General features: G+C 44.6%; 1 protein-coding gene across 1 annotated transcript in view; it reads left to right on the top strand.

Moving 5' to 3' along the window:
- The window catches only part of LRP4 (LDL receptor related protein 4), a 45700-nt gene extending 25162 nt beyond the window's left edge, over nt 1-20538 (top strand). Inside the window, exons 20-38 of the mRNA XM_039871729.1 lie at nt 813-1014; nt 2302-2491; nt 2583-2714; nt 3656-3796; nt 4161-4247; nt 4354-4525; nt 5163-5325; nt 5432-5657; nt 6006-6309; nt 7067-7285; nt 7451-7585; nt 8449-8557; nt 10018-10162; nt 10372-10485; nt 10938-11070; nt 13515-13582; nt 13998-14085; nt 15502-15643; nt 18024-20538. Coding sequence (XP_039727663.1) covers nt 813-1014; nt 2302-2491; nt 2583-2714; nt 3656-3796; nt 4161-4247; nt 4354-4525; nt 5163-5325; nt 5432-5657; nt 6006-6309; nt 7067-7285; nt 7451-7585; nt 8449-8557; nt 10018-10162; nt 10372-10485; nt 10938-11070; nt 13515-13582; nt 13998-14085; nt 15502-15643; nt 18024-18356 — 3103 coding nt within the window. The 3' untranslated portion in view covers nt 18357-20538. The remainder of the gene's footprint in view (nt 1-812; nt 1015-2301; nt 2492-2582; nt 2715-3655; nt 3797-4160; nt 4248-4353; nt 4526-5162; nt 5326-5431; nt 5658-6005; nt 6310-7066; nt 7286-7450; nt 7586-8448; nt 8558-10017; nt 10163-10371; nt 10486-10937; nt 11071-13514; nt 13583-13997; nt 14086-15501; nt 15644-18023) is intronic.
- The last annotated feature ends 3314 nt before the right edge of the window (nt 20539-23852 follow it).

Below are 23852 nucleotides of genomic sequence, written 5' to 3'. Positions count from 1 at the left end.
GACCTGAGTAGTAGAGGAAAGTCTGGAGGTTAGCGAGAGTGGCCATATCTCACGGGCACACCAGGCAGCAAGGGCAGCTGTAGAAATCACAGAGCATAGCGACAACTATGTCTCCTCAGTGGACAAGGAAACCTTTAAATTTTTTCTTTTTGTTTTTCTTTTGTCTGCTTATAAAACTCATTGTTAAAAAAAAATAAGTAGATAAACAAATCAATGGAAAATAAAGATTTTTCTATAATCTCACTCTAGCAATAACCATTGTTAACAGTTGAGGCTATTTTTTCCAGATTTTCTTCTATGTATACATACACATGTGTTGGTGGTGGTGGTTTCAGTTTTATGGCAATGTCATACTTTTTTATTCCTGGGTTTTTTCATTTGGCTATGTATCTTGGATGTTTTTCCATTCTATTACACATGTCGTATAGATCTTTCCATTTGATTATTTAGATCTATATATAGTTCTTAATGGTTATATAGAATCCTATTAAATTTATGTACCATAAGTATTTAATCCATCCAGTTGAGGAAGCATTTCTTATTCCCCATCCTCGCTTCCCCTCTTTCTTTATTCTCAAATAGGCCTTATTTGCCGAGCCCTCCTTGAGCCATGGGCTCTGCCTTTATTCAGACCTTGGTGCCTTTTCATAGTGATAGAGGATACAAGACCTTCAAAGATAGCTCTACGTCCAGGATGGGGCTAGGGACCAAGGCAGGATGCTGGGGCAGCAGAAACCCTGAAACCCTAGGTACTCTGAATTCTCACTGGGTGTTAACTGAAAGGCTTGTATGACCTCCCTTCCTGTGCCCAGGTACATGTATTGGACTGACTGGGGTGCAAGCCCCAAGATTGAACGAGCTGGCATGGATGCCTCAGGCCGCCAGGTCATCATCTCTTCCAATCTGACCTGGCCTAATGGATTAGCCATTGACTATGGATCCCAGCGGCTGTACTGGGCTGATGCCGGCATGAAGACGATTGAATTTGCTGGACTGGATGGCAGCAAAAGGAAGGTAAGGATGGTGCTAAGGCACCCTCCCACAGCCCTGACAGCCTCCAGGGCATTATTTCCTGGCTGGCAGCTGACAGGTGCCAGGGGGACCCAGGGGTGACCCAGCATGGGGTGTGTGCTATTTCTTTAGGTTGTGGCTGCCCTCCAGAGCCCGGGGAGTGGGGGGCTGCTTTTTGATGATGAAACTAAGGATTCGTGTGGATTGTGGGCTGGGGACATAAGTGCCTTCGTAAGAACCATCACAACTAACTTTAATTAATCATCAATTGCTTATAGGAGCCATGATCTCTCTCTCTCTCTCTCTCTCTGTTTGTTTTTATTGTTTATTTTGGTATAATTTTAGACTTAAAGAAGGATTGCAAGGACAGTCAAAAGAACCAATAACTAACATTTTACCACATTATACCATTCTTATTCTCTATCTATATACACGTACCACACACGCACATACACACACATTATTATTATTTTTCTGAACCATGTGACGTTAAACTGGAGACTTCTGCCCTTGACCCCAAAACATTCCAGTGCATATTTCCTAAGAACAGGGACATCACCTTACATAACCACAGTACAATGCTCAAAATCAGGAAATTTAACATGGATACAATATTACTATCTAATCCACAGTTCATATTCAATTTCACCACCAATAACTTTTTTTCTTTTTTAGTCCAGGATGTAATCCCAGATCACAAACCATGTTTAGTTATCATGTCTTTTTAATCTGGAATATTTCCTCAGCCTTTTTATATTTTTCTTGATCTTTGTATTATTAAAGAATAAATGCCAGTTATTTTGTAGAATTTTCCTCAATTTGCCTGATATTTCTTTGCAAGTAGATTCAGAATATGTGTTTGGGACAGGCGTACTGTATTAAGTGAAGTCACATCCCGAGTTCTCAGTGTGTCCCATCTGTAGGCATAGATGGCTTGTCCTATTATTGTGATATTAACTTTGATTGCATGGTTAAGGTGATGTCCACAGTATAATTGATATTTTTTTCTTTTGTAATTAATAAGTAATTTGTGCAGAGATACTTTGAAATTATGTAACTAATTCATGATCTTTTACAATCATCACACAACCCTGGAACGAGACACTGTCATGATCATATCATAGATCGGCAAATGAGGGCTCAGAGAGATTTTATAACCAGCTCTTGTTCAAGGTCACAGGCAGGCAGTAGTAGTGGCCGAGCTGCATTCTGACTCTTCGCCCAAGCTCTTGACCACTGCTGAGTACTGGACCTTGGTGGTGGATGACACAAGTGCTGGATCCCTGGTAGGTGCTGATTGGAAGCCAGCTCCCCCACCCATTTGGGTTGACCCTCTATGGAGAGCGCATCTATTGGACGGACTGGCAGACCAAGAGTATACAGAGTGCCGACCGGCTGACAGGGCTGGACCGGGAGACCCTGCAGGAGAATTTGGAGAACCTCATGGACATCCATGTCTTCCACCGCCGGCGGCCCCCCGGTGAGCAGCCCTTGGCCGGAACTGGCTTCTCCTCTGCCTTTCTCTGCCATAGTCTTCATCATTGACTTCCTTCCTTCTCTTCTCTACTTAGTGTACACACCATGTGCCACAGAGAATGGCGGCTGCAGCCACTTGTGTCTTCGGTCCCCAAATCCAAGCGGCTTCAGTTGTACCTGCCCCACGGGCATCAACCTAATGCCTGATGGCAAGACCTGTTCACCAGGTGAGTCTAAGCATCAGAGAGCTGGAGAGAGCCTCTCTGGGAGAGGCAGTGGCTCTCTTCCTTCCCTGCAGATGGACTCCAGTGTGGTCTGAGAAACTGTGAGTCCTGGTGCTTCTAAAGGCTAAGAGGAGAGACAGCTTTTAGAAAAGAGAGTCCAGGGGAGAGGCCCAGGGGAGCAGGTAGACAGGATTAGAGGCAGGCTTCAACTGGTATTTGTGATATCTTCATGCTTATTAGAAAAAATGCCCCCTTCTCAGATAGTTTATGTTCATCTGTTGGAAAATTATCATAATATACTGATTTGGTTAAAATAAGTAACTTTTGTTCCATCTGCCCCAAATCGCTCATAATAAATATTAAAACATGATATTTACAACGTAATGGTACCTTGCCTTGGATGAGGCACTTTTGTGAATGTACAACCAGCACTGCGAGAGCAACAACCTTAATTGGAGGGTCCCAGAAGCAGGGCCTGGCTGCCCAGATATTGGCAGTCAACGTTTCTCCCTAGGGGATGCTGCATGGCGGGCTGTGTTTGAACCCTAACTTCCTAGGAAATTTAAGTTAGAAAAAAGCTGTGAATTGTGCCTCCCAGGCTGGGGGAAAAACCCTCTTTGACTTAACATGAAGTTTCTTAAACTCCATAGTAAAGGGTCCTTCAGACCCTTTAAAAATAAAGAGCTATCATTTATGACTGTGCATCAAACCCAATACTAAGTGCTCTCTGCACATGATCTCTTTTAATTCTACAGCCTCCCTGTTATTGTCTCCATCGTATTGATGATGAAGCTGAGGCTTAAACAATTTAAATAATTTGCCCTGGATCACACAACTAGAAACTAACAGAGCCAGAGCACGAACTTCAGTTTGCATTACTCTAAATCCTCTTCGTGACTATGCTAGGGTGACTGTCCTCTTTCCTTCTCTCCCTACTCGGGCAGGCATGAACAGTTTCCTCATCTTCGCCAGGAGGATAGATGTACGCATGGTCTCCCTGGACATCCCTTATTTTGCCGATGTGGTAGTACCAATCAACATTACCATGAAGAACACCATTGCCATTGGAGTGGATCCCCAGGAAGGTCCGTGTGGCTCTCCCCTGCCCCTGGACTTCTGTCCCTGCCCTATAGCAACTGTTCTCCTTCCTTTCCTACCCCCTCTTCCTCCTGCTCGGTGCCTGGGGGCTTGCCATTCCCTCTAGTGCGGCCCCTGCCCCTGTCTCTACAGCACTTTCTCTTTGGTTATGAGGGCATGGTCTATGGCCCTCATTTCCTTCTCTACCAAAAGCTGTGTTGTTATGACATTTCTACATTCCCATTGATTTTGTCTGCTAGGGGTTACAGGGCACTCTGGCATGCACTGGTGTCTCAGGCCTGAGTCAGCTGTATACATCCCTTTTGTGGGAGGTGGTGAGGGTCCGGACTGAGCCAAGCTTTCTCTTTCCAGGAAAAGTGTACTGGTCGGACAGCACGCTGCACAGGATCAGCCGTGCCAATCTGGATGGCTCACAGCATGAGGACATTATCACCACAGGTGGGCCTTGCTCCCAGCCCAGGGACCTCCTGTCTAGCTACAGAGCTAGGGAGATATCCCATCTGTTTTAAGGCAGGAGCCAGCATGCTCTCTTGACTTCCTGCAGGGCTGCAAACCACAGATGGGCTCGCGGTGGATGCCATTGGCCGGAAAGTATACTGGACAGACACAGGAACCAACCGGATTGAAGTGGGCAACCTGGATGGGTCTATGCGGAAAGTGTTGGTGTGGCAGAACCTTGACAGCCCCCGGGCCATTGTACTATACCATGAAATGGGGTGAGAGCTGGCTATGTGGCTCTGGGCAGCAGGATGGGCTTAGCTGGGCTCAGCTGGGGCTATGGATGGAGTGAAAGTGGGCAATGGAGAGCAAGCGTGCTTCACGGGAACACTGAGACTGACTTCCCTGGGGCTGTTCCACTCCCTTGTGACTTCCTTTAGGGTGGCAGCATGCTATAGAGGTTGAAAGCATGAACCTTGGAGTCAGAAATCCAGGATTCAAATTCCTTCACCATTTATTAGCTGCATCTGTCCCTTTGAGTTTAGTATTTAACCTCTTTGTTCTTCGGCTTCCTTACCTATAAATTAGGGGTGATTGTGAAAATACATACGTCATGACTCTTGTGAGGATTGAGATAATCCATGGAAAGTACTTTTTTTAAATAATGGTAAAAAAAAATAACAAATTTCCCATTTTAACCACTTTTAAGTGTACAGTTCAGTGTGTAAGTATATTTATATTATTGTGAAGCAGATATTCAGAACGTTTTTATCTTGCAAATCTGAAACTGTATACCCATTAGACAACAACTCCTCTCTTTGCATGTAAAATACTTTTCACAGTGTTGTCATATTGTAAGTACTTACAGTATCCAGGAACTGCAGGAATAACCAACTGGTATTCTTCCTCGCCCAGGTTCATGTACTGGACAGACTGGGGAGAAAACGCTAAGTTAGAGCGGTCTGGAATGGATGGCTCAGACCGGACCGTGCTCATCAATAACAACCTAGGATGGCCCAATGGACTGACTGTGGACAAGACCAGCTCCCAACTGCTCTGGGCTGATGCCCACACTGAGGTGAGAGTCCTGCTCCTGTTGCTTCCCAGGAGCCTCGGAAGATGGCAGAGGCCTATTTGGCATCTCCACTGAGGGCTTCCACCCCCATCCTCTCCTTCCTTTACAGCGAATTGAGGCCGCTGACCTGAATGGTGCCAATAGGCACACATTGGTGTCACCCGTTCAGCACCCATATGGCCTCACCCTGCTTGACTCCTATATCTACTGGACTGACTGGCAGACTCGTAGCATCCACCGTGCTGACAAGGGTACTGGCAGCAATGTCATCCTGGTGAGGTCTAACCTGCCAGGACTCATGGACATACAGGCTGTGGACCGAGCACATCCACTGGGTGAGAAGACCTCTAGGGCTGTGAGCCAGAGCCTCTGGCTTTCCGGGGGTATCTCAACATCAGGGATATATTAGGGCACAGAAATTCTTTTACAATCACAGAGACAGGGACCTGCCTAAGCCCCCTTCCAGGATCAGGCTGTGTTCCCTCTGGGCAGGCTGGTACTACAACTGCATCATGCTGTCACCTTCAAAAGACTCCTAGAGACACCCCTACTTCTACCTCATCCAACCCTGTTATTTAGAACAGCAGAAAAATCATGCATAAGAAACTAGAGCCTTGTAAGATTCAGATAGTATTCCAGGCTGGATGTCCAAGCTCATGCTTCTCTCTCTCTCTCATCACCAGGTTTTAACAAATGCGGCTTGAGAAATGGTGGCTGCTCCCACCTCTGCTTGCCTCGGCCCTCCGGCTTCTCCTGTGCCTGCCCCACTGGCATCCAGCTGAAAGGAGATGGAAAGACCTGTGATCCCTCTCCTGAGACCTACCTGCTCTTCTCTAGCCGTGGCTCCATCCGGCGTATCTCACTGGACACCAACGACCACACAGATGTACACGTCCCTGTTCCTGAGCTCAATAATGTTATCTCCCTGGACTATGACAGTGTGGATGGAAAAGTCTATTACACAGACGTGTTCCTGGATGTTATCAGGTATGAGTATCCCTGAAACCTCCAGAGGACACAGACCTGCTTCCGATGGGTAAGGTGCTGGTCTGTTTTGATCTCAGTGATTTGGCAGCTTGGATAGTGAGTTCTTCTGATCCTGACTTGTCCACTTTGTATTGTTATCACTTACAGCAGAGTTTCAAACGTTTGTGGCCTTTTTTGTTTATTTAAAGATTAATAGAAGCCCAGTATATAAAACAGACAAAAAAAAAAATCAAATAAAGTCAGGCTAGGGGCCTGAGGACCTGGCCCTAAGAATCCTCTAAGACTCACTGAAGAGTAGGCATGTAGCTAAACCATATATCTGTATTGTAATACAGGAGCCCTGGCCAAATGCCAGGGCTTACGGTTGTTCACAGTGTTGTGTTGTTTTGTTTTTACATTGTTTGTTTTACTTTTACTTGAGTTTTTTACCCAAACACAGCTGAGGAATGTGATCCCTGCCACCAGTAAGAAGGGTTTACTATGGCAAAGATTCTCATGTGTGGGAACAAGGGCATCCCCTTTGTTCTCCCTGGAAGTGTGTTAGAAAATCGTGCTGGGGACAGGTTGAATTCCCTGGCATAGGACCTTAAGTACCTCCTGTGCCAAGTGCTGAGGAATGTACTTATAGACACTTGGTCTCTGCCCCTATGGAGCTTTCAGTCTAGTGGGAATCCAGTTACGGGAGCATGGATTAAAGGGGTTTCAGCCTATTGCCAGTCAATCTGGTCAGTCATCCAACCCTAGGCTCTTCCCCAAGGCGAGCAGATCTGAATGGCAGCAACATGGAGACAGTGATCGGGCATGGCCTGAAGACCACCGATGGGCTGGCAGTGGACTGGGTGGCCAGGAATCTGTATTGGACAGATACAGGCCGAAATACCATCGAAGCATCAAGGCTAGATGGTTCTTGCCGCAAAGTGCTGGTCAACAACAGCCTGGACGAGCCTCGGGCCATTGCTGTTTTCCCCAGGAAGGGGTGAGTTTCTGGCCAACAGAAAAGAGACCCAGGGAAGAAGGGCCTGGTGAAGGGGCCCTTGGAGGATGCCTGTCTTTTAATGATATCACTGTGTCCCTTGTATTCTCTCAACCTCTGGGTGCCATCTTCCCATGCCTCGGTGACGATGGCACTGTTGTGTCTCAGGTACCTCTTCTGGACAGACTGGGGCCACATTGCCAAGATCGAGCGGGCGAACCTGGACGGCTCTGAGCGGAAGGTTCTCATTAACACAGACCTGGGTTGGCCCAATGGCCTTACCCTGGACTATGATACCCGCAGGTGGGAATCCTGTCCCAAACAGCCTCCTGGAAATCAGGTGGGCAGAGGAGAAGATGGTCGAGATTGAAATAGCGAAGAAAAAAAAAAAAAAAGATAGAAAGCAGTTTGATAGGTGGGGACGAGAAAGCAGTGAGAAGGCTGAGGAAACATTCTTAGAGTAGGGGTTGCTGGATCCAACCCTCAGCCCACAGGTGGGTTTTATTTGCCTGGTTTACATGGTTTTAATTTGAGCGTCTTTAGCAGAACATATCCTCTGACTGGACCACAGGTCTCCCTACCCCCATCCATTTAAAAGCTGATTCTTCACATTTGTTACTTTTCTGAGACCTTCAGACATTGGAGTTCATAACTCCTGGTCTAGAAAAAAATGCTGGAGGGCAGGAGAAGAGGATGAAAGAGGCTCTGAAGCAGTCAGTTCCCCTTTCTGCCCTCAGAAGAAGGAAAAGGCATCAAAGTCACCTGGGGAGTTGGAGTAGAGAAGAGAAATGCCCTCTTCCTTTAACCTCAGTGATAGTCTTATAGACCAAGTCTCTTAAAGAGTGTTCATAAGAATTTGGGCTTAGATTCTTGGGTAGGAATCCAAGAGTGATCAAGTTGCTGAAGATGGGACTGGGCGATGGCTTCTCTGAGGTCGTTAGACATTGTACCCCTCCTCAAAACAGCTCTGGCCTCCCCACTTATGAGTCATTGACTTCCCCTCTCTGGCTTTGGGACTCACAATGACCTCTCATCAGGGGTACTTCTTAACTGCTCACAGCCCTTGCCCTTTCAGCTCAGGAAGGGACAGACAGCTCCTTAGGCAGAAGGGCTGGGCTCCCTGGCAAGTGTTTTGAGCAGCTGCCCTTATCTCCTTTCTTTCACAGGATCTACTGGGTAGATGCACATCTGGACCGAATCGAGAGTGCTGACCTCAATGGGAAGCTACGGCAGGTCTTGGTCAGCCATGTGTCACACCCCTTTGCCCTCACTCAGGTACTATCTCAGGAGAGGTAACTAAAACTCCTTAATGGGTGTTTCCTCGGGGTTCTAAGTCGGCAGCCTCAGCCCTAGGTGCTGCCGAACAGGTGCTATGGAAGCTCATTTTAGGGATGTTTCCTGGACACTGAAACCTTGCTGCCATGTGCCCTGCTAGTCCTGCCCTACTTCTCCCATGTCCTAGCATTCAAAGGAGTGGCTTTCAAGCAGTGGTTGTGTAGAATCAGCTGTGGAGCTTGTTAAAATGCATGTTCCTGGATATAAAGACTGCTTCATGAGGGTTGGTCCCAGGAATATACATTTTAACAAGTTCCCCAGTTGATCCTAATGCCGTGGTCCCAACATCTGAGCTCAGTTGTCTCACTTAATGGCAGTGGGGTCAAGTGGCTAAGAGCCAGAGTTTTGAGGCAGCTAGCCAGTCAGTGTTTATTGAGTACCTCCAATGTGCCAACTCTGTGGGTTCAAGTTCTGCCTCTGCCATTAAGTAACTGCTACTTCGAACAAGATATTGAACTTCTCTAAGCTTCACTTACCTAGAAATAAGTTTAAGAAATGAGTTTAATATTAGTATCCTCCTGAAATATATACAAAGCATCATTAGCACAATATCTGGCACTCAATGTGTGTTATTTCTCATCATTTTAATTATTACTGGCTGTCATTCTTGAGAGTTCTAACCCTGTAAAATAATTCAGGCAAGGAAAAAAGGAGATCTACAAAGCCTAGAGCCCAAACAGGAATTCCTAATTATTTAAAAATCTTTTCTTTTTGACAAACATCCACTTATCTATATTCTGCATTCTATCCTACCAGCCAATAAGATTTTGTTTGGCTTTACTTAATAATAGCCTCCTCCTACCCCACCAATACTCCCGATGTTAAACTACTGGATACTATTGAATATGGTTTTCAATCTACAAGTTTCCCCTGGTTGAGACTCTCAGGATCACCGTATTAGAAAGCACTGCCCACAGAAGTGACCAGAGGATGTGCCAGGGCTCTGAATGAAGGGCCCGGGAGAAAAGGGAGCTTAGAAGGGCCCTCCAATTTACTCCTATTTACTAGGTACAGAAACACATTTATTCATTGAGCCATTGACCGACGACTAAGTGTTAGGTACCAGAAATTGAGAGGTGAATGAAACATATTCTTGTTCTTGAAGAACCTAATCTGGCAGAACAGACAGACATGTAAACAAATGACTGTAGAGTGTCAATACTCACTTGTAGAAGGGAAGACAAGGCACAGAACAGCATGGAGGAGAGAATGGTAAATGCTACACAGATTGGAGATTTCCTGGACAATGTCAGTGTTCTGGGGATGCACAGAACCCGACCTGGTGGATAAGAGATGAGGGCGTGGCAGCAGCGGGAATGCACATGCCAAGGCACAGAAGCTGTACCAGGGTTGGACTTTTGAATAATATTTGTTCTTTCTGGGATTTCCCTATTGAGCAGCAGGACAGGTGGATCTACTGGACAGACTGGCAGACCAAGTCAATCCAGCGTGTTGACAAGTACTCAGGCCGGAACAAGGAGACGGTGTTGGCGAATGTGGAAGGACTCATGGATATCATTGTGGTTTCCCCTCAGCGGCAGACAGGTGGGCTCCTGGGTCCTAAGCCTGCTCCCTTACCATCGGTGAGGGCGGGTGGTCACCCAGGGACTGTTCATGACCAAGACGTGGTTATAGCCCTCCTGCCCTTCTGTCCGTGGAAGTGAAGTAGCCCTGGATATCCGCCTTTTTGAGAAGTGTCGAACTGGGAGACTTGGTTTTGTCCCAGGTCATACATTCTCCTGCTTTGCCCCCAGGGACCAATGCCTGTGGTGTGAACAATGGTGGCTGCACCCACCTCTGCTTTGCCAGAACCTTGGACTTTGTGTGTGCCTGTCCTGATGAGCCCGATGGCCGGCCCTGCTCCCTTGGTGAGCTGGAATGAACAGCCCCCTAAACAGCAGAGCCCTTGGAAGGGCAGAGAACCAGCAGCCTCAGCTTTGTCCTTGTGGGTGGGATCCCCTCAGGGGGTCTGATAGCGGAGCGACTGGAGTAATGAGTTTGACTTTGGAATGGCACGGACTTGAGTTTGTCTGGCCTCTAGCATTTACTAGCATGGACTTCAGGTCTCCTGATGCTGTGCTTTCTTCTGTGGCCTGTGCATTACTCTCTCCCCTCCTGACCTTTGTGGGCCCATCCAGAGCTATTAATATTGGAAATCAAATCCTTTTTATTTACAGTATTGAGAAGGGCCTCTTATGAGGGTGCCTGAAATCAAAGCAACTGAAAGATTACTTTGTCATGTTCTCTAGATGCTACTCTTGGTCCATATGTAGAGCTCGGGGGCTCTAGTGGCCCACTCTAGTTTTCTTTTTCTCTCCAGTACCAGGCCTGGTGCCCCCACCCCCCAGGGCTACCAGCATGAGTGGAAGGAGCCCAGTGCTAACCAACACACTGCCTACCACCTTGCGTTCTTCTACCACTCGGACCCGCACATCTCTGGAGGAGGTAGGAAGGTAAGTGGGTTCAGTATGGGATTGAGGCCCCTTTGATTCAAATCACCATCTCCTGCCAGCAGAAGACCATGGTCCCAGCCTCGGTAATTCTGGCAAGTAGGAGGTAGATTGCATCATTAGCCACCAATCTCTGCATTTGGGACAGGAGATGATATTTAGATTTATAGATTATTGCAAGTGATTTGAAGGCAAGGTGGTTTAAGAGCAGCTTTGTAGAGAAATCACTCAGGCAGAGTTTCCTTTCTCTCTGTGACATTCGCTCTCACACCACAGGTTTAGTGTTTGGTCTTATCCTACAGTTTACTTAGAAACCACCAAATTTTAGGGATCTCTGGAGTGTGGTGGATTTATGACTTGAAAGATGCCCAGGAATGTCATGACCTTAGCTTATAATGACCTGTAACATTCAAACACCTGTGTGTGGATGTGTGCGTGCACACGTACACACGCGCGCGCACACACACATCATTATTAAATGAGCAAGCATAACACGAACGGGTCCCAAGTCAAGTACAAAACATTGAATTTTATTAAATTAAAGGTGCTATCAATTTAAGATGCATCCTAATTTGAGAGATTAAACTGAAAAAATGACCAACAGCAATTTTGAGATGCCATTTATTGTAAGATGTATTCCTAATTTCAGCGATGTTAGAATATAGAAAAAAATGCACATCTTGAAATATGTTAAATTCAATTTCGACAAATTCTTTTTAATTTCTAATTTACTTTTGTTTCTTTTTTTTTTCCATTTAGAGAAATTCTGATGTTTTTATTTATACTTTCAAAAAAATAATCTGGAAATGCAGATAGAAAAAAGAAGAAATAAATACCCATATACCCATATAAAATTACTCTTAATATTTTTTAACTTCGTTATATGTATAAATTGCAAAATGTTTGCCACAGTAATCCATTACCACAGTTATAATTCTTTTTTCTTTGGATGAGAACTTTTAAGATCTCTCTTAGCAACTTCCAAATATGAAGTAGAGTATTATTAACTATAGTCACTATGCTGTGTAGTACATCCCCAGAACTTATTTTTTTTTTATAACTGGAAGTTTGTACCTTTTGAGCCCCTTCACCCTGTTCGTCCAACTCCTACGCCCATCTCTGGCAATCATCAATCTGTTCTCTGTATCTATGAGTTTGATTTTTTTTTAGAGTCCACATATAGGTGATAGCATACAGTATTTGTCTTTCTCTGACTTATTTCACTTAGCTTAATGCCTTCAAGGTCAATCCATGTTGTTGCAAATGGCAGTATTTCCTTCTTTTTTATGGCTGAACAATATTCCAGTAGATACATGTTATATCCATTTGTTGATGGACACTTAGGTTGTTTCCTTGTCTTGGCTATTGTAAATAATGCTGCAGTGAACACAGGGGTGCAAATATCTTTTTGAGATAGTGATTTCATTTTCTACTCTTGCTATTTTGATGTCTAGCTTTCTAACATGTTTCTATTTGAATAGTTTTTTCATTGTAATATACCTATGTCTTTATTTTTAATATCAACTGTAGCCTAAAAGATAATTAACACTTGACTTCAGTTCTGAAAGCAGAAACATAGTAATAATCCCAAATAAGAACTCTAGACTCATGTCCTTAAAATTATAAAATTTACCCATGATCAAATTCACTCTATATGTCCCATTTTCTCTTTTTAGAAGAGTTTATGTAGAAAAGCAAACACCCAGATATAAACCTGTACCCTTCTCACTAACTTTTAAGTACTATCGTTCATTATTAATCTCTGATTTTCTCTTGGCTTATTAAGAAAACTTTTGAACCCTACTCAGAGTTCTATTTGAAGATTGAGTGCATCTTGGTTTCCAATGCTCTCGCAAGTACCTTTTCACTAGGCTTTTAGGAGATATCTTTAATGGCCTACTCATAATATGCCACAAGGAAGTTACCTTCTTAGCATTTCAAGTTATTTGAGCCTTTGCTCTGGATGTCTTGCACATTCCCTTGTGAAAGAATTAAAGGAAGAAAACAATTTTTTAAGGCCTATTTAGACCTTGTGATAATCTTTAGGTAATCGTTTTGCTGGGCCGGTAGCTTTTTTCAACTCATTTAGGTAGTTTAATAAAGCCTACTATTTATGTCCTTTGTATTCTTTCAGAAGACTTCCAGCTCATTCCTGCTTCTCCTTTTTAAAGGAATCCTTTTAAAAGGGTACATATTTGAAAAAACACATTTAAACATGGTATAGCATCTTGAAGACAGTAACTCACATTGATTTCTCCTCTGTATTTCCTGGTCTGGTTCTCTCCATGCTTCTGGTATCTCTCATCTGGTATGGCCTCTTATATCTGAAAGTCCCACTCACAGGCCTTTCATTATGTCCTTCACAAGACTTTCCCCCTTTCCTGGAGGAAGGTAAGATCTTTATCAAATACCAGTAGGATGCACATTCAGTTTTCTGTGCCCCACAGATGCTCCGAAAAGGATGCCCAGCTGGGTCTCTGTGAACATTCCAACGAGGCCGTACCTGCTGCTCCAGGTAAGCCCCAAGTGCCCGACTGTTTTGAAAAAGAAGATATAAGGAATATAAGTCTTAACTGATATTTTCCAGAACCTTCATGGAGACTCTTTGGGGTTGATGTACCCTTTTCTTAGACTAAATCCATAGAAAGAATAATTGTAATAGTCACTACTTATGGAATGCTTTCCACATACCAGGCATTTGTTAAGTCATGTATTTGTATGTGTATGTTTGTGTATATATATTTATATATACACACATGTAACCTCTACCACCCTATGAGTAATTTATTATTTACATTTAACTAATGAGAAAACATAGACTTAGAAGTTAAGCATCTTGCCCTAAGTTACACAGCCAGTAAGTGATAAAATTAGGATTAGAGATGCCGACTGTTGGTGGTCCTCGCCTAGTGTTTCTTTGTTCTTCCTAGGGGAAGGACTTCACGTCAGCTATGTCATTGGTGGACTCCTTAGTATTCTGCTGATTCTGGTAGTGATTGCAGCTTTGATGCTGTACAGGTAAGCTCAGCCTCTCTGCAGAGGCCGTATGTTTGTTGGTCTTCATCAGCGCATCTGGGATCTCCTGAAGCTCCACAGCTCGCTAATTCGACCTCTGACCAGCCTCATTCCAAGGCTGGGTCCCTGGTCAGAGCAGCAGAAGGAAAAGACAGAATTCTAAATTCTTACTCCTCTTCCCTAGTCACAGCCCAAGCCCTCATTTCATGACCAGCAACCCTTGGGATTTGCTTTATAAACTAGGATGCTGAGGGTGTCACTCAAGGTCACACAAGAAGAGGCAAAGCTGGGACAGACTCTAACATCTGCTTTTTCCACAACCCCACACTACTTCAAACCATTGAAGTTGGAAATGATTTTCTCTTCACACAAACATAGCCCTTTACTGCAATATTGGTTGATATAGATTGCTTAGTAGGGATCATCCTAGTCAGGCAGAGTGTGTCATTATCAATTTATAATCTTTTCATGATCCTATCTATCTATCTATCTATCTATCTATCTATCTATCTTTCCTCCCCACTAAATGTTTTAAACACAACTTGCAGCAAAAAATGCCAGGATTTTACTGCTGCTCCTGCGCTCCTGCTCATAACAAAAACAACAACAGTTGCCATTTAATGAATATGTATTGATATTAATACAGGCATTATTATTCTTCACTTTATAGATGAGGATCTGAGGCTCAGAAAGTTTAGATTATGTTCACCAAGATCCCAGCTAGTAAATAACAGAGATGGGATTGAAACACAGCTCTGCCTTGACTCTAAAGCTTGTTGGTATATTCGTGACCTACTGCTGTATAACAAATTACCCCAAAACTTAGCAACTTAAAATGACAACCATCTCACAATTTCTGTGCGTTGGAAATCTGGATGCAGCTAAGCTGGTTGCCTCTGCCTCAAGGTCTCTCACAGGGCTGCAATCCAGATGTTAGCCAAGGTTATGGTCTTATCTCAAGGCTTGACTGGAGAAGGATTCCCTTCCAAGAGCATTGATGTAGCTGTTGGCAGGATTCAGTTCCTCACTGGCTGTTAAAGTGAGGGCCTCAGGTCCTTGCTAGCAGTTGGCGGGATACTCCCTCATCAGTTCCTTGCCTGTGGGCCTTTCCATAGGACATCTTACAACATAGCAGGTTGCTTCCCCCATAGCAAGAGTAAGATAGAGTGAGGAAAGGAGGGCAACCTCAGATGCAAGCCACGGATTTCTTTGTAACCTAATCTAGCATCTATCAATTTTGCTTAATATGTTAACCAGAAGTGAGTCACTAGATTCAGCCCACACTCAAGGGGCAGGGATTCAGAAGGTATGAGTACCAGGAGGTGGGGATGCCTGGGCCATCTCACTCAGGTTATAACTTCCCCGGATATCACTCTCATAAAGATCTGAACTAATTCCCCATCACCTTTCCTCCTAAAGACATAAGAAATCCAAGCTAACTGATCCTGGAATGGGGAACCTGACCTACAGCAACCCCTCCTACCGAACTTCCACTCAGGAGGTAAAAATTGAAGCCATCCCAAAACCAGCCATGTACAATCAACTGTGCTATAAGAAAGAGGTAAAAATTGAAATTTATATTGAAGGGTTTTTTGGGAGGTGGGGCAGTTGTTATTCTACAGTTGCCTCAAAGGGATGTTGGCTAGACCCATCTACTGCTACAGACGTTATAGTGAACAGAAGAACTTAATGTGATTTGGGTTTCCGGAATCTAGAATTATAGATCTGTTGGGTTTCTAGGTCTACGATTTCCGATGGAGCAGTGTGAGAGATGCTAGTGAGAGCAAGGTTAGAAAGCAGATCTCAGAAGGGGTAGGTCTGAAAGCCTGTGTGTGCCTCTCCCTCCAGGAGGTCTTTCTCAGCTTCGTAGCTTCTTTCCCTCCTGGAGTTGTCATTCCCCTGCAGTGAGGCTGTGCGCCCCTGAAACAACCGCCAGGCTCTTAGACAGCACCCAGAAAAACCAAGAGCTTCCCGGACTCTTTCTTTTCTAACCTCTGATCCAAGCTGTTGGCACCTGTAGCTGGGAATGGCTGGTGTTCTGCTATTCTTCCCCTTATCACAGAGTTCAAGGGATTTCTCTAGAATTCTTCAGGTTTACATGCTTTTGTTCTTTTAACTCCTTTGTCACTTCAGTGAAAAATTATTTGCTAGATGTTTTGGCATGAAAAATAGTCCCATTTCTACTAGGGATCTATAGTCTGGGGTTTAAGATTGTCTAATCTAATATGACCCTTGTTTTTTCTAAACTCCTGTAACCTTCATCAAAAGTTATCCCTTGTGAGACCCTAATTAGTCTACTCTCTTGTCCTCTCTAGCACAGTCAAAACCTGCCCTCATACCTGTAGGGCTCCCATGCATAATGAATACACTTTATGTAATAATCAGGTACTTTCTGGATCCCTGAATTCTCCTATTTAAAAAGCTTCCACTACAAGCCAAACAGAAACTGTGGGGATAACTGGCAGTTTTAGGGACATTAGCCCCCTTCTCAGTAAATGTCTTTGAGAGAAAGACTCAGACTCCTGGGTTCCTGGAGTGTCAGATGCCCCAGAAAAGAACCTCGATAAAAGCCAGGGGTTAGAAATTAAAATCATGTGACCTCTTTCTTCTGTTGTATGCTTTTTCCTCAGCAGCTTTTCCACCCCTCTGATAGTCTCTCACCCTTTCTCTTCTGATTTCCTCTTGATTTCAGGTACCTGTGTGTTTGTAGAGGGAGTGTTATGCCCCAAGTTGCTAGTGCCATGTCCCCCACCTCTCCCTCACTTACCCAGTGTGTCTCTGTGATGAAGACTGAGTGGCCTGCGTCTGATCTTACACTGATTTCAGCTTGGAGAATGTGCTAGGTGACTGTGCACGTGTGTGCGTGCATGGGTGCTACGTCTCTCTCTGCTTGATTTAGGGAGTTGTCGCTCCCAGAGGGGAGGGACCATTTTATATTGTGTAATCACCTAAGTATCCTGCTTAATGTAAGAGCTCAATAAATATCTGTGGAATTGAATCGTTACTAAAATAGAGCAGCAGTGGCAGGGCTCTTGGCAGGAATGCTATTCCAGGGGCAGAACCCAAGCCATGGCCCAGTTTCTCCTGGCAGCTGCAGCGTGTTGGTTGGTATCCCCCAGAAACCCGGAGTATGGCTACCCATTGAGGAACGCATAAAGGGAGAAGCCTGAGTAGAACTTAAGACTGTCCTTGGAACCATCCCAAGTTGTGGGGGAATAGCCCCAAGGCTCATGGGAGCAGAACCAGAATAACCTCCCATGAAAGCTTATAAGCTACAGATGTCAATTGATTGACACTTAAAATCCAAATAAGAGGATATTTCTAAATTCCTCCTGTCTTACCTCCTAAAACTTTTCCCCTGAACAAAACTAGAAAGAAGAGGATTAAGAATAAAATAGCACAAAAATATCTTAACATCCTGAATAAATGTCCATATAATTTCTTTTGTTATTTACTTCTAATCATGTGTATCAGCATGCTATTCTATTAATAAACTACAGTAACAGTGTAATAATAGCTAACATGATTTAGTGCATCTTATGTGTCAAGCACCTACTATCTGCATTCCATGTATTGCCTCAGTTTCCCCTCACAGCAGTTGGTTATGAAGTATGGATACTGTTATTCTCCCCACATTGCAAATGTGGAGGCTGAGTTTTAGAGACAGTACGTTATTTGCCCCAGGTGACATAGTCAGTGGGTGGCTGTCGTAGGACTGGAAGCCTTCTCCCTGTGTGATAATGGTAATAATCACTATAGCCGCTCCTCTCCTTTTAGGCTAAACTTCATCTCTTTGCTCTGATCAAGTTTCCTCATTTGTCTGTGGGATCTCTGTGCTCTTCCTGCCCGCTCTTACCCCATCCACTTCCTTTTTCAGTTCACCATGAGATCCTTTATAGAGTGCCAACCAACTGACCATGTCTCCCCACTCTCCATCCTAGGGTGGACCTGACCATAACTACACCAAGGAGAAGGTCAAGATTGTAGAGGGAATCTGCCTCCTGTCTGGGGACGATGCTGAGTGGGATGACCTCAAGCAACTGCGCAGCTCAAGGGGGGGCCTTCTTCGGGATCATGTATGCATGAAGACAGACACAGTGTCCATCCAGGCCAGCTCTGGCTCCCTGGATGACACAGAGACGGAGCAGCTGTTGCAAGAAGAGCAGTCTGAATGTAGCAGTGTCCATACCGCAGCCACTCCCGAAAGACGGGGCTCTCTGCCAGACACAGGCTGGAAACACGAACGCAAGCTCTCCTCAGAGAGCCAGGTCTAAGTGCCCGTGTTCCCCTCCCTCCCTGCCTCTTCCTTCTCCTTTATGGATGTCCAGTTCTTGTGCTCGCTTATACAACAGGCCCCTTCCTATGTGCTCGTTCCACTCCTCCTCATCCCACCCCATAACTGCTCCCAAGCCCTGCACGGGAACTGTTTCCATCTGAGTCCATAACTACCTTTGCACAGGAAATGATGGCACATCCGAGAATTTAGACCTGGATCTTACCATGAACCTTGCCTCTTGCACTCCGTCCTGAGCCCCCCAAAACTAGGCTCAGTAATGATTCCTCGTCAGTACAGAGCTTCACTTCCCCTTCCCCTGGTGCCCTCAGCACCTGCCCCACAAGAGCTAATCATCCAAGACTGCATACTCCTCTGTCAGAGCTGGGCTGACCACTTCTCTGAGAAAAGTGGCCCGGCAGGGGCAGGGGGTCATGGGTAAAGAGAGATGAAGGATAGAGGCTAAGAGGAGGAAGAGGAGTCAGCCCAGTTGGTATGGGCATCTGGGAAACCTCTAGCCTCAAGTGCATTGATAACACAAAAAAGCTTTCAGGGGTGGTTGGGCCTAGGTGTGTCCTGTCCATTGCTGGCAATGGATATTATTTTCACTCTAAGAGTTGCTGTGTTTCAACTGGTGAGATATGGGTATGGCTCAAGTTATTCTTCCTCTTCTTAGAATGTCTGGAGCCTTTTCTACCTTCAGATGCCTGGAGGCCCCAGCGTGGCAGCTGGCTGACATGAATTCCTTCCTGGTGCCACCATTCGCCAGTACTTTCCTAAGTCTTTGACTCTGAGTAACCAGGTTGTGAGCTAGTAGCTTGAATGAATGTGGGGCCCTGAGGGCTAAGCCTCTGCAGTGTCTGAGAAGCACTGCCTGGCCCAAACATACCATATCATCTGAACTTTAATGTTCTGCCACTCTCCCCCTCCTCATTCTCTGGGATTCTGAGCATAGAGATCCTGAAACCACCTTTCAAAGAAGGGCCAGACGTTTTCATAAATGGTCAGGAAGAGTGATTGGGTAAGAGACTTGGGGTTCCCAGGGCCTAAAGGGAAGTATCCATGAGGTCGAACTTCCTGTGTTCTCTCTCAGGTGCTCAGGGATCTAAGTTAGTGAACAGGGAGCCTGTGGCTATGTATGGTAAAGTTCCCATTCCAACTTTTTTTCCCAGCTGAGTGACTTATTTTCCATGCTGAGATGCCCTCTCTTGGTTCATGCTTATTTACACAAAGGGCGCATGTCTCATGCTAGTATCAGGGGAGTTGAGACTTTTTTCTGTCCTAAAACTTCCACCTAGCTCTTCTCTCTCCCTCCCTCCCTCCCTCTCTCCTTCTCTCTCTCTGCCTAATTTGGTTTTTCTAACCTAGCCTTCTGGCACCTCTGGTGAGGAGGGCTACTTAAAGATGCTCAATGTGGGGCAAGGACTAAAAAAAGTAGAGAGAACCAACTGATGTAGCCATCTCGACCTGAGGCAGATCCAGACCTCTTCCACCAGAAATTAGAAACGACAGAAGACAGCAGGGGCTGAGGATGGAGGGGAGGGCTTCTACGTGAAGTTTCCCGATTTGAAATATCTCCTGTGGTTATTGGTATTGAGAAATCAGCTGTCAAATGTGAGTGGAAAAGGAAGATAAGAGCAAACCTTTCCTGGCCAGTTCTAAGACTGCTAGAGACAGGAGCGAAGCCCTTAGCCCTGCTCTCGGCAGCCAGCCTCAGGTCTAGGCCTGCACAGGACAGCCAGGCCAAGCCAAGAAGGCTTTTCCAGTGCACAGCACTAGAAAGGTGGGGTGCCACTTCCAGGACAAAAGGGGATATTTCTTCTACACTTGATGGGGCAGTAAAAGAAGGAGCACTTTGGGTCCTCAGATTCACGGCTGGGGACTGGAGGAAGTAGAAAAGTGGCATTTTCTTGATTGAAAAGGGGGAAGGATCTTATTGCACTTGGGCTCTTCAGAATGTAGAAAGGACATATTTGAAGAAATATCTATTTGAGCACTGATTTACTATGTAAAAAGCAAAATCTCTCTGTCCTAAACTAATGGAAGTGATTCTCCCGCGCTCATGTGTAATGGTTTGAACGTTACTCACCGGAGAGATTGGACTTTCTGGAGTTATTTAACCACTATGTTCAGTATTTTAGGACTTTATGATAATTTAATATAAATTTAGCTTTTCTTAATCACCTTGCCTGGCTTGGAGTCATGACTAATAACTGCACCTGCTTTCTCTGGAAGACCCACACTGTGGGAAACCTGCTTGCGGATATCAACCGTATGTCCTCTGAGGATGTAGGGATGGTGAAGAGCAACAAATGGTGTGAGGTTCCTGGCTGGAGGTTCAGCTCATCTTGAGAAGACAGGTGAAGACCAGAGTTCATCGGTTTCTGAAATCCTTATTTCCTCTAAGGAAGGATGGCAGATAGATTTCATTTTGAGTACCGACTCTAATGGGTCGGTAGTGGCTGCTCGACATCCTGTCCCGACTCAGTGGGAAAAATGTCACAGTCTTTGGTGACATCTCCTTCGGCACCAGAAGGAAGTGTCGTGACATATATAGCATGTATCTTCTATCTTCTGTTTCTGTTCTAGGTCTGTGAGTGTCACAGAACTTGACTTTGCCTTGCAGTGATGGTCACTGGCAAGACTACCTGACGTAAGAAAAGTACAGGAATGGGGACAAGAAGAGCTGATTCCAGTCCTAGATCTGCCACTAGCTCTGTTCAATCTTAGTAAAGTTTCATAGTTATCTGAGAATGGAGCGAACGAACACTAAGATTCCTCTTATTTCTAAAAAGCTGTCTCCTCTTAACTCATCCACTATATCTCAAGGTTAGAACAAGGAGTTGGTGACCCCCTCTCAGGTTCTCTGGACATACCTCTCAATGAAGATAGGGAATCATACAAGATATAAAATTTGGTGTTAAGACTCAATAGTTCATTTTCTAAACCACAAACCATTTTAAGAATAATGCTCCCATTCATTTCTCTCCTACTGTGAGCCAAGCACTGCTCAAGACTGACCAAAGAGCTTAGGGTCTGGCAACAGAGTTCTCCCCTCTTCCCCCAAAAACAGAAGAAAGGAAAAGAAAGCAAGACATACTGAAGCCTCTTATATTTAAGTACAAGAAACCTGAGTATAAATTACAGTATATAGTTCTTACAACTTCAGTGAGGGATAGGTGTGCTAGAACAAAAACAAGTAGAATAGCTCAAGGACAACCATCTCCTCACTCCACAATTTTTTTAGGGGGCAAAAAAAACAAAGAGAAAAGGACATTTTAAACCCAGCCTAAAGCAGAAGCCTGTATACCTGTAGGAAGTGTCCCCTCCCAAAGCCTCAGGGTTACAGGCCAGGCCATGAACAAGGACCTCGAAAGTTAGAAACGCAGGAAGAACTTTTCAAACGGGAAGAAAAAAAATGCAGTGAACACACACTATTTGCTTGGAAAACTGGAGATGTTTCCAGGAGAACGAAGTTTGGTGACTGCATTTTTCTACCTTGTGACCACATCAGCCAATTTAGTCAGGCATTTAGCACTGTGTAACCTTAGAGGTCCTGCTAACCTTCGATTGTCTTGTTGCTTCAGCAGGGGATGGGAGAGGAGAACCAAGCTGGCCTGATGGCCCAGGTCTTGACAAGAACTTGGCTGGTGGCAAATGAGAATTTAGTAACAGCGTTTTCAGGTGATAAAAATGCGGTGGCTCTTAGTTTCCTTTCCTGAGGAGTAAAAAAAGGTTAAACCAGATGATTGCTAAGGTCATTTCTAGTCTGAAATTTGTATTATGTTCCTTCCAAGAAATCCTGGGGATAAAACAAGGGTTGAGAATTCCTTGTCTGATTCTCTGGATATAAAACCTGATAAGTAAGGGGACTGATGAGTCAAATTCTAACAACCTGGGCATATTTTTACCAGCTAATTATATTCACAGTATAGTCACTGCTCTTCTTGCTATATTATATGAACAAATTGTGGAAGCTAAGATGAAAAGATCTCTGTGGCCCGTAGAGAGTTGTCCATGGCATGAGCTGAAGGTTTCACCAAACCTAGGCCTATATAAAACAAAGTCAGTGCTGCATAGAAACTTAGAAAAAGCATGTATAAGAGCTGAGGGTGCACAAGGTTCAAGGGCATCTAGTAAGCTTTAGTTATTTCTACTTATGGACATGATTTTTAAAATGTGGTTTAAACCCTTTATATAGCTAAGAAACAGTCTACAAGTTTGTCTTTATATGTGAAGATGACTCAACTGGTCCACTTAATAGGATGTGTGTTAGGGATGTTTCAGGCAGCCTTTGTTTTGAAACATTCCCTCACTCACCCATTCATTTTCTCTCCAGATCTTTCTCCTGTTAACCAGCTGGCAGAGGCTAAACAGAGCTCAGCATAGGAAAGAGAGTTTTATTTCCAGTCAAGTCTCCAACTCACAACTTTGGACTCCATGACATGATGTTAAAACAGATCCAGGCAGCCTAATTAAGGGTCTGAGTTTAAACCAAAGGCTGAAGTTAGCCCTAAGCTACACAATCCACTTATTTCATCTTATAAGACACAAAAAGCTAAGAACTTACTTATCATGCCATTCTCAATGGTTTTTCCCTTCAGCTCCTAAAATGCTGTTGACAGCCTACTAATGAGGTCCCTATCTCTCCCTTCTACTTTCTTCCTCTTTGGTGGGGCTGACATTTCTGTGGTCAAAATTCTTGGAAAGACTGCATTTGAGGGCTATGGGAAAATGGGCTGAGGAAAAAAAAAAAGGATGTTAATTCCTTCATTCAAACAGCACGTATTAAATGCAACCGAGTGCAAGCTGAGATGGGCTTCACAGTCTTGGAGGCCAGTCAAGGCACTAAAACCTGTAGCCACTTGAGATCTGTGTTGATGTCCCCACTGCTATCTCTAAGGAATAATGCAGGCGGTACCTGGACGGAAAGGTGAAAGGAAGTTAATCATTGAAGCTGTTCCTCTTAGCCTGGATATATGGATCTATGTCCCATGGCAGATATGTTTCAAGAAGAATGCAGCTTATGATTTTGATGGAATGAGCACTGTCCCAACCCTAGCAGGCTTTTCAGAAATACCCAGCACAGTTATTCAGCAACCACAATGTTTGGTGTTTGTTTCCTGCTTCCGGTTGCAATAATATAGTGTTCACTTTGATCTCTAATGTCCACAAGGGTTTCACTGCCTTATTAATACTTGTGTAGCACTACTGAGAGGCCCCTAGAATAAAGTAGGCACACGTCACTCTAATAAACACATAGATAAATGCTATTTCATGATAATCCTGGACTATAAAAGATGACTGGCCAAACATATATTGAACACCTACTATGGGCAAGGTGCTGTATGAGGTTTCTACAAGACCCTACAGGATCTGCCATTCCTCTCTATTTTCTATCTGACCTTATCTACTATACTCCTACTGTCAACTGCATACTCTGCTCCAGCTATACTGGCCTCCCTATTTCTCAAACCTGCCAGGTATGCTCCCAACT

The sequence above is a fragment of the Pteropus medius genome, unplaced genomic scaffold, assembly GCF_902729225.1.
Source record: "Pteropus medius unplaced genomic scaffold, Ma_sr-lr_union100, whole genome shotgun sequence".
Lineage (NCBI taxonomy): Eukaryota > Metazoa > Chordata > Mammalia > Chiroptera > Pteropodidae > Pteropus > Pteropus medius.
The sequence above is the reverse complement of the archived record's forward strand: the minus strand, read 5'-3'. Positions and strand labels throughout refer to the sequence as shown.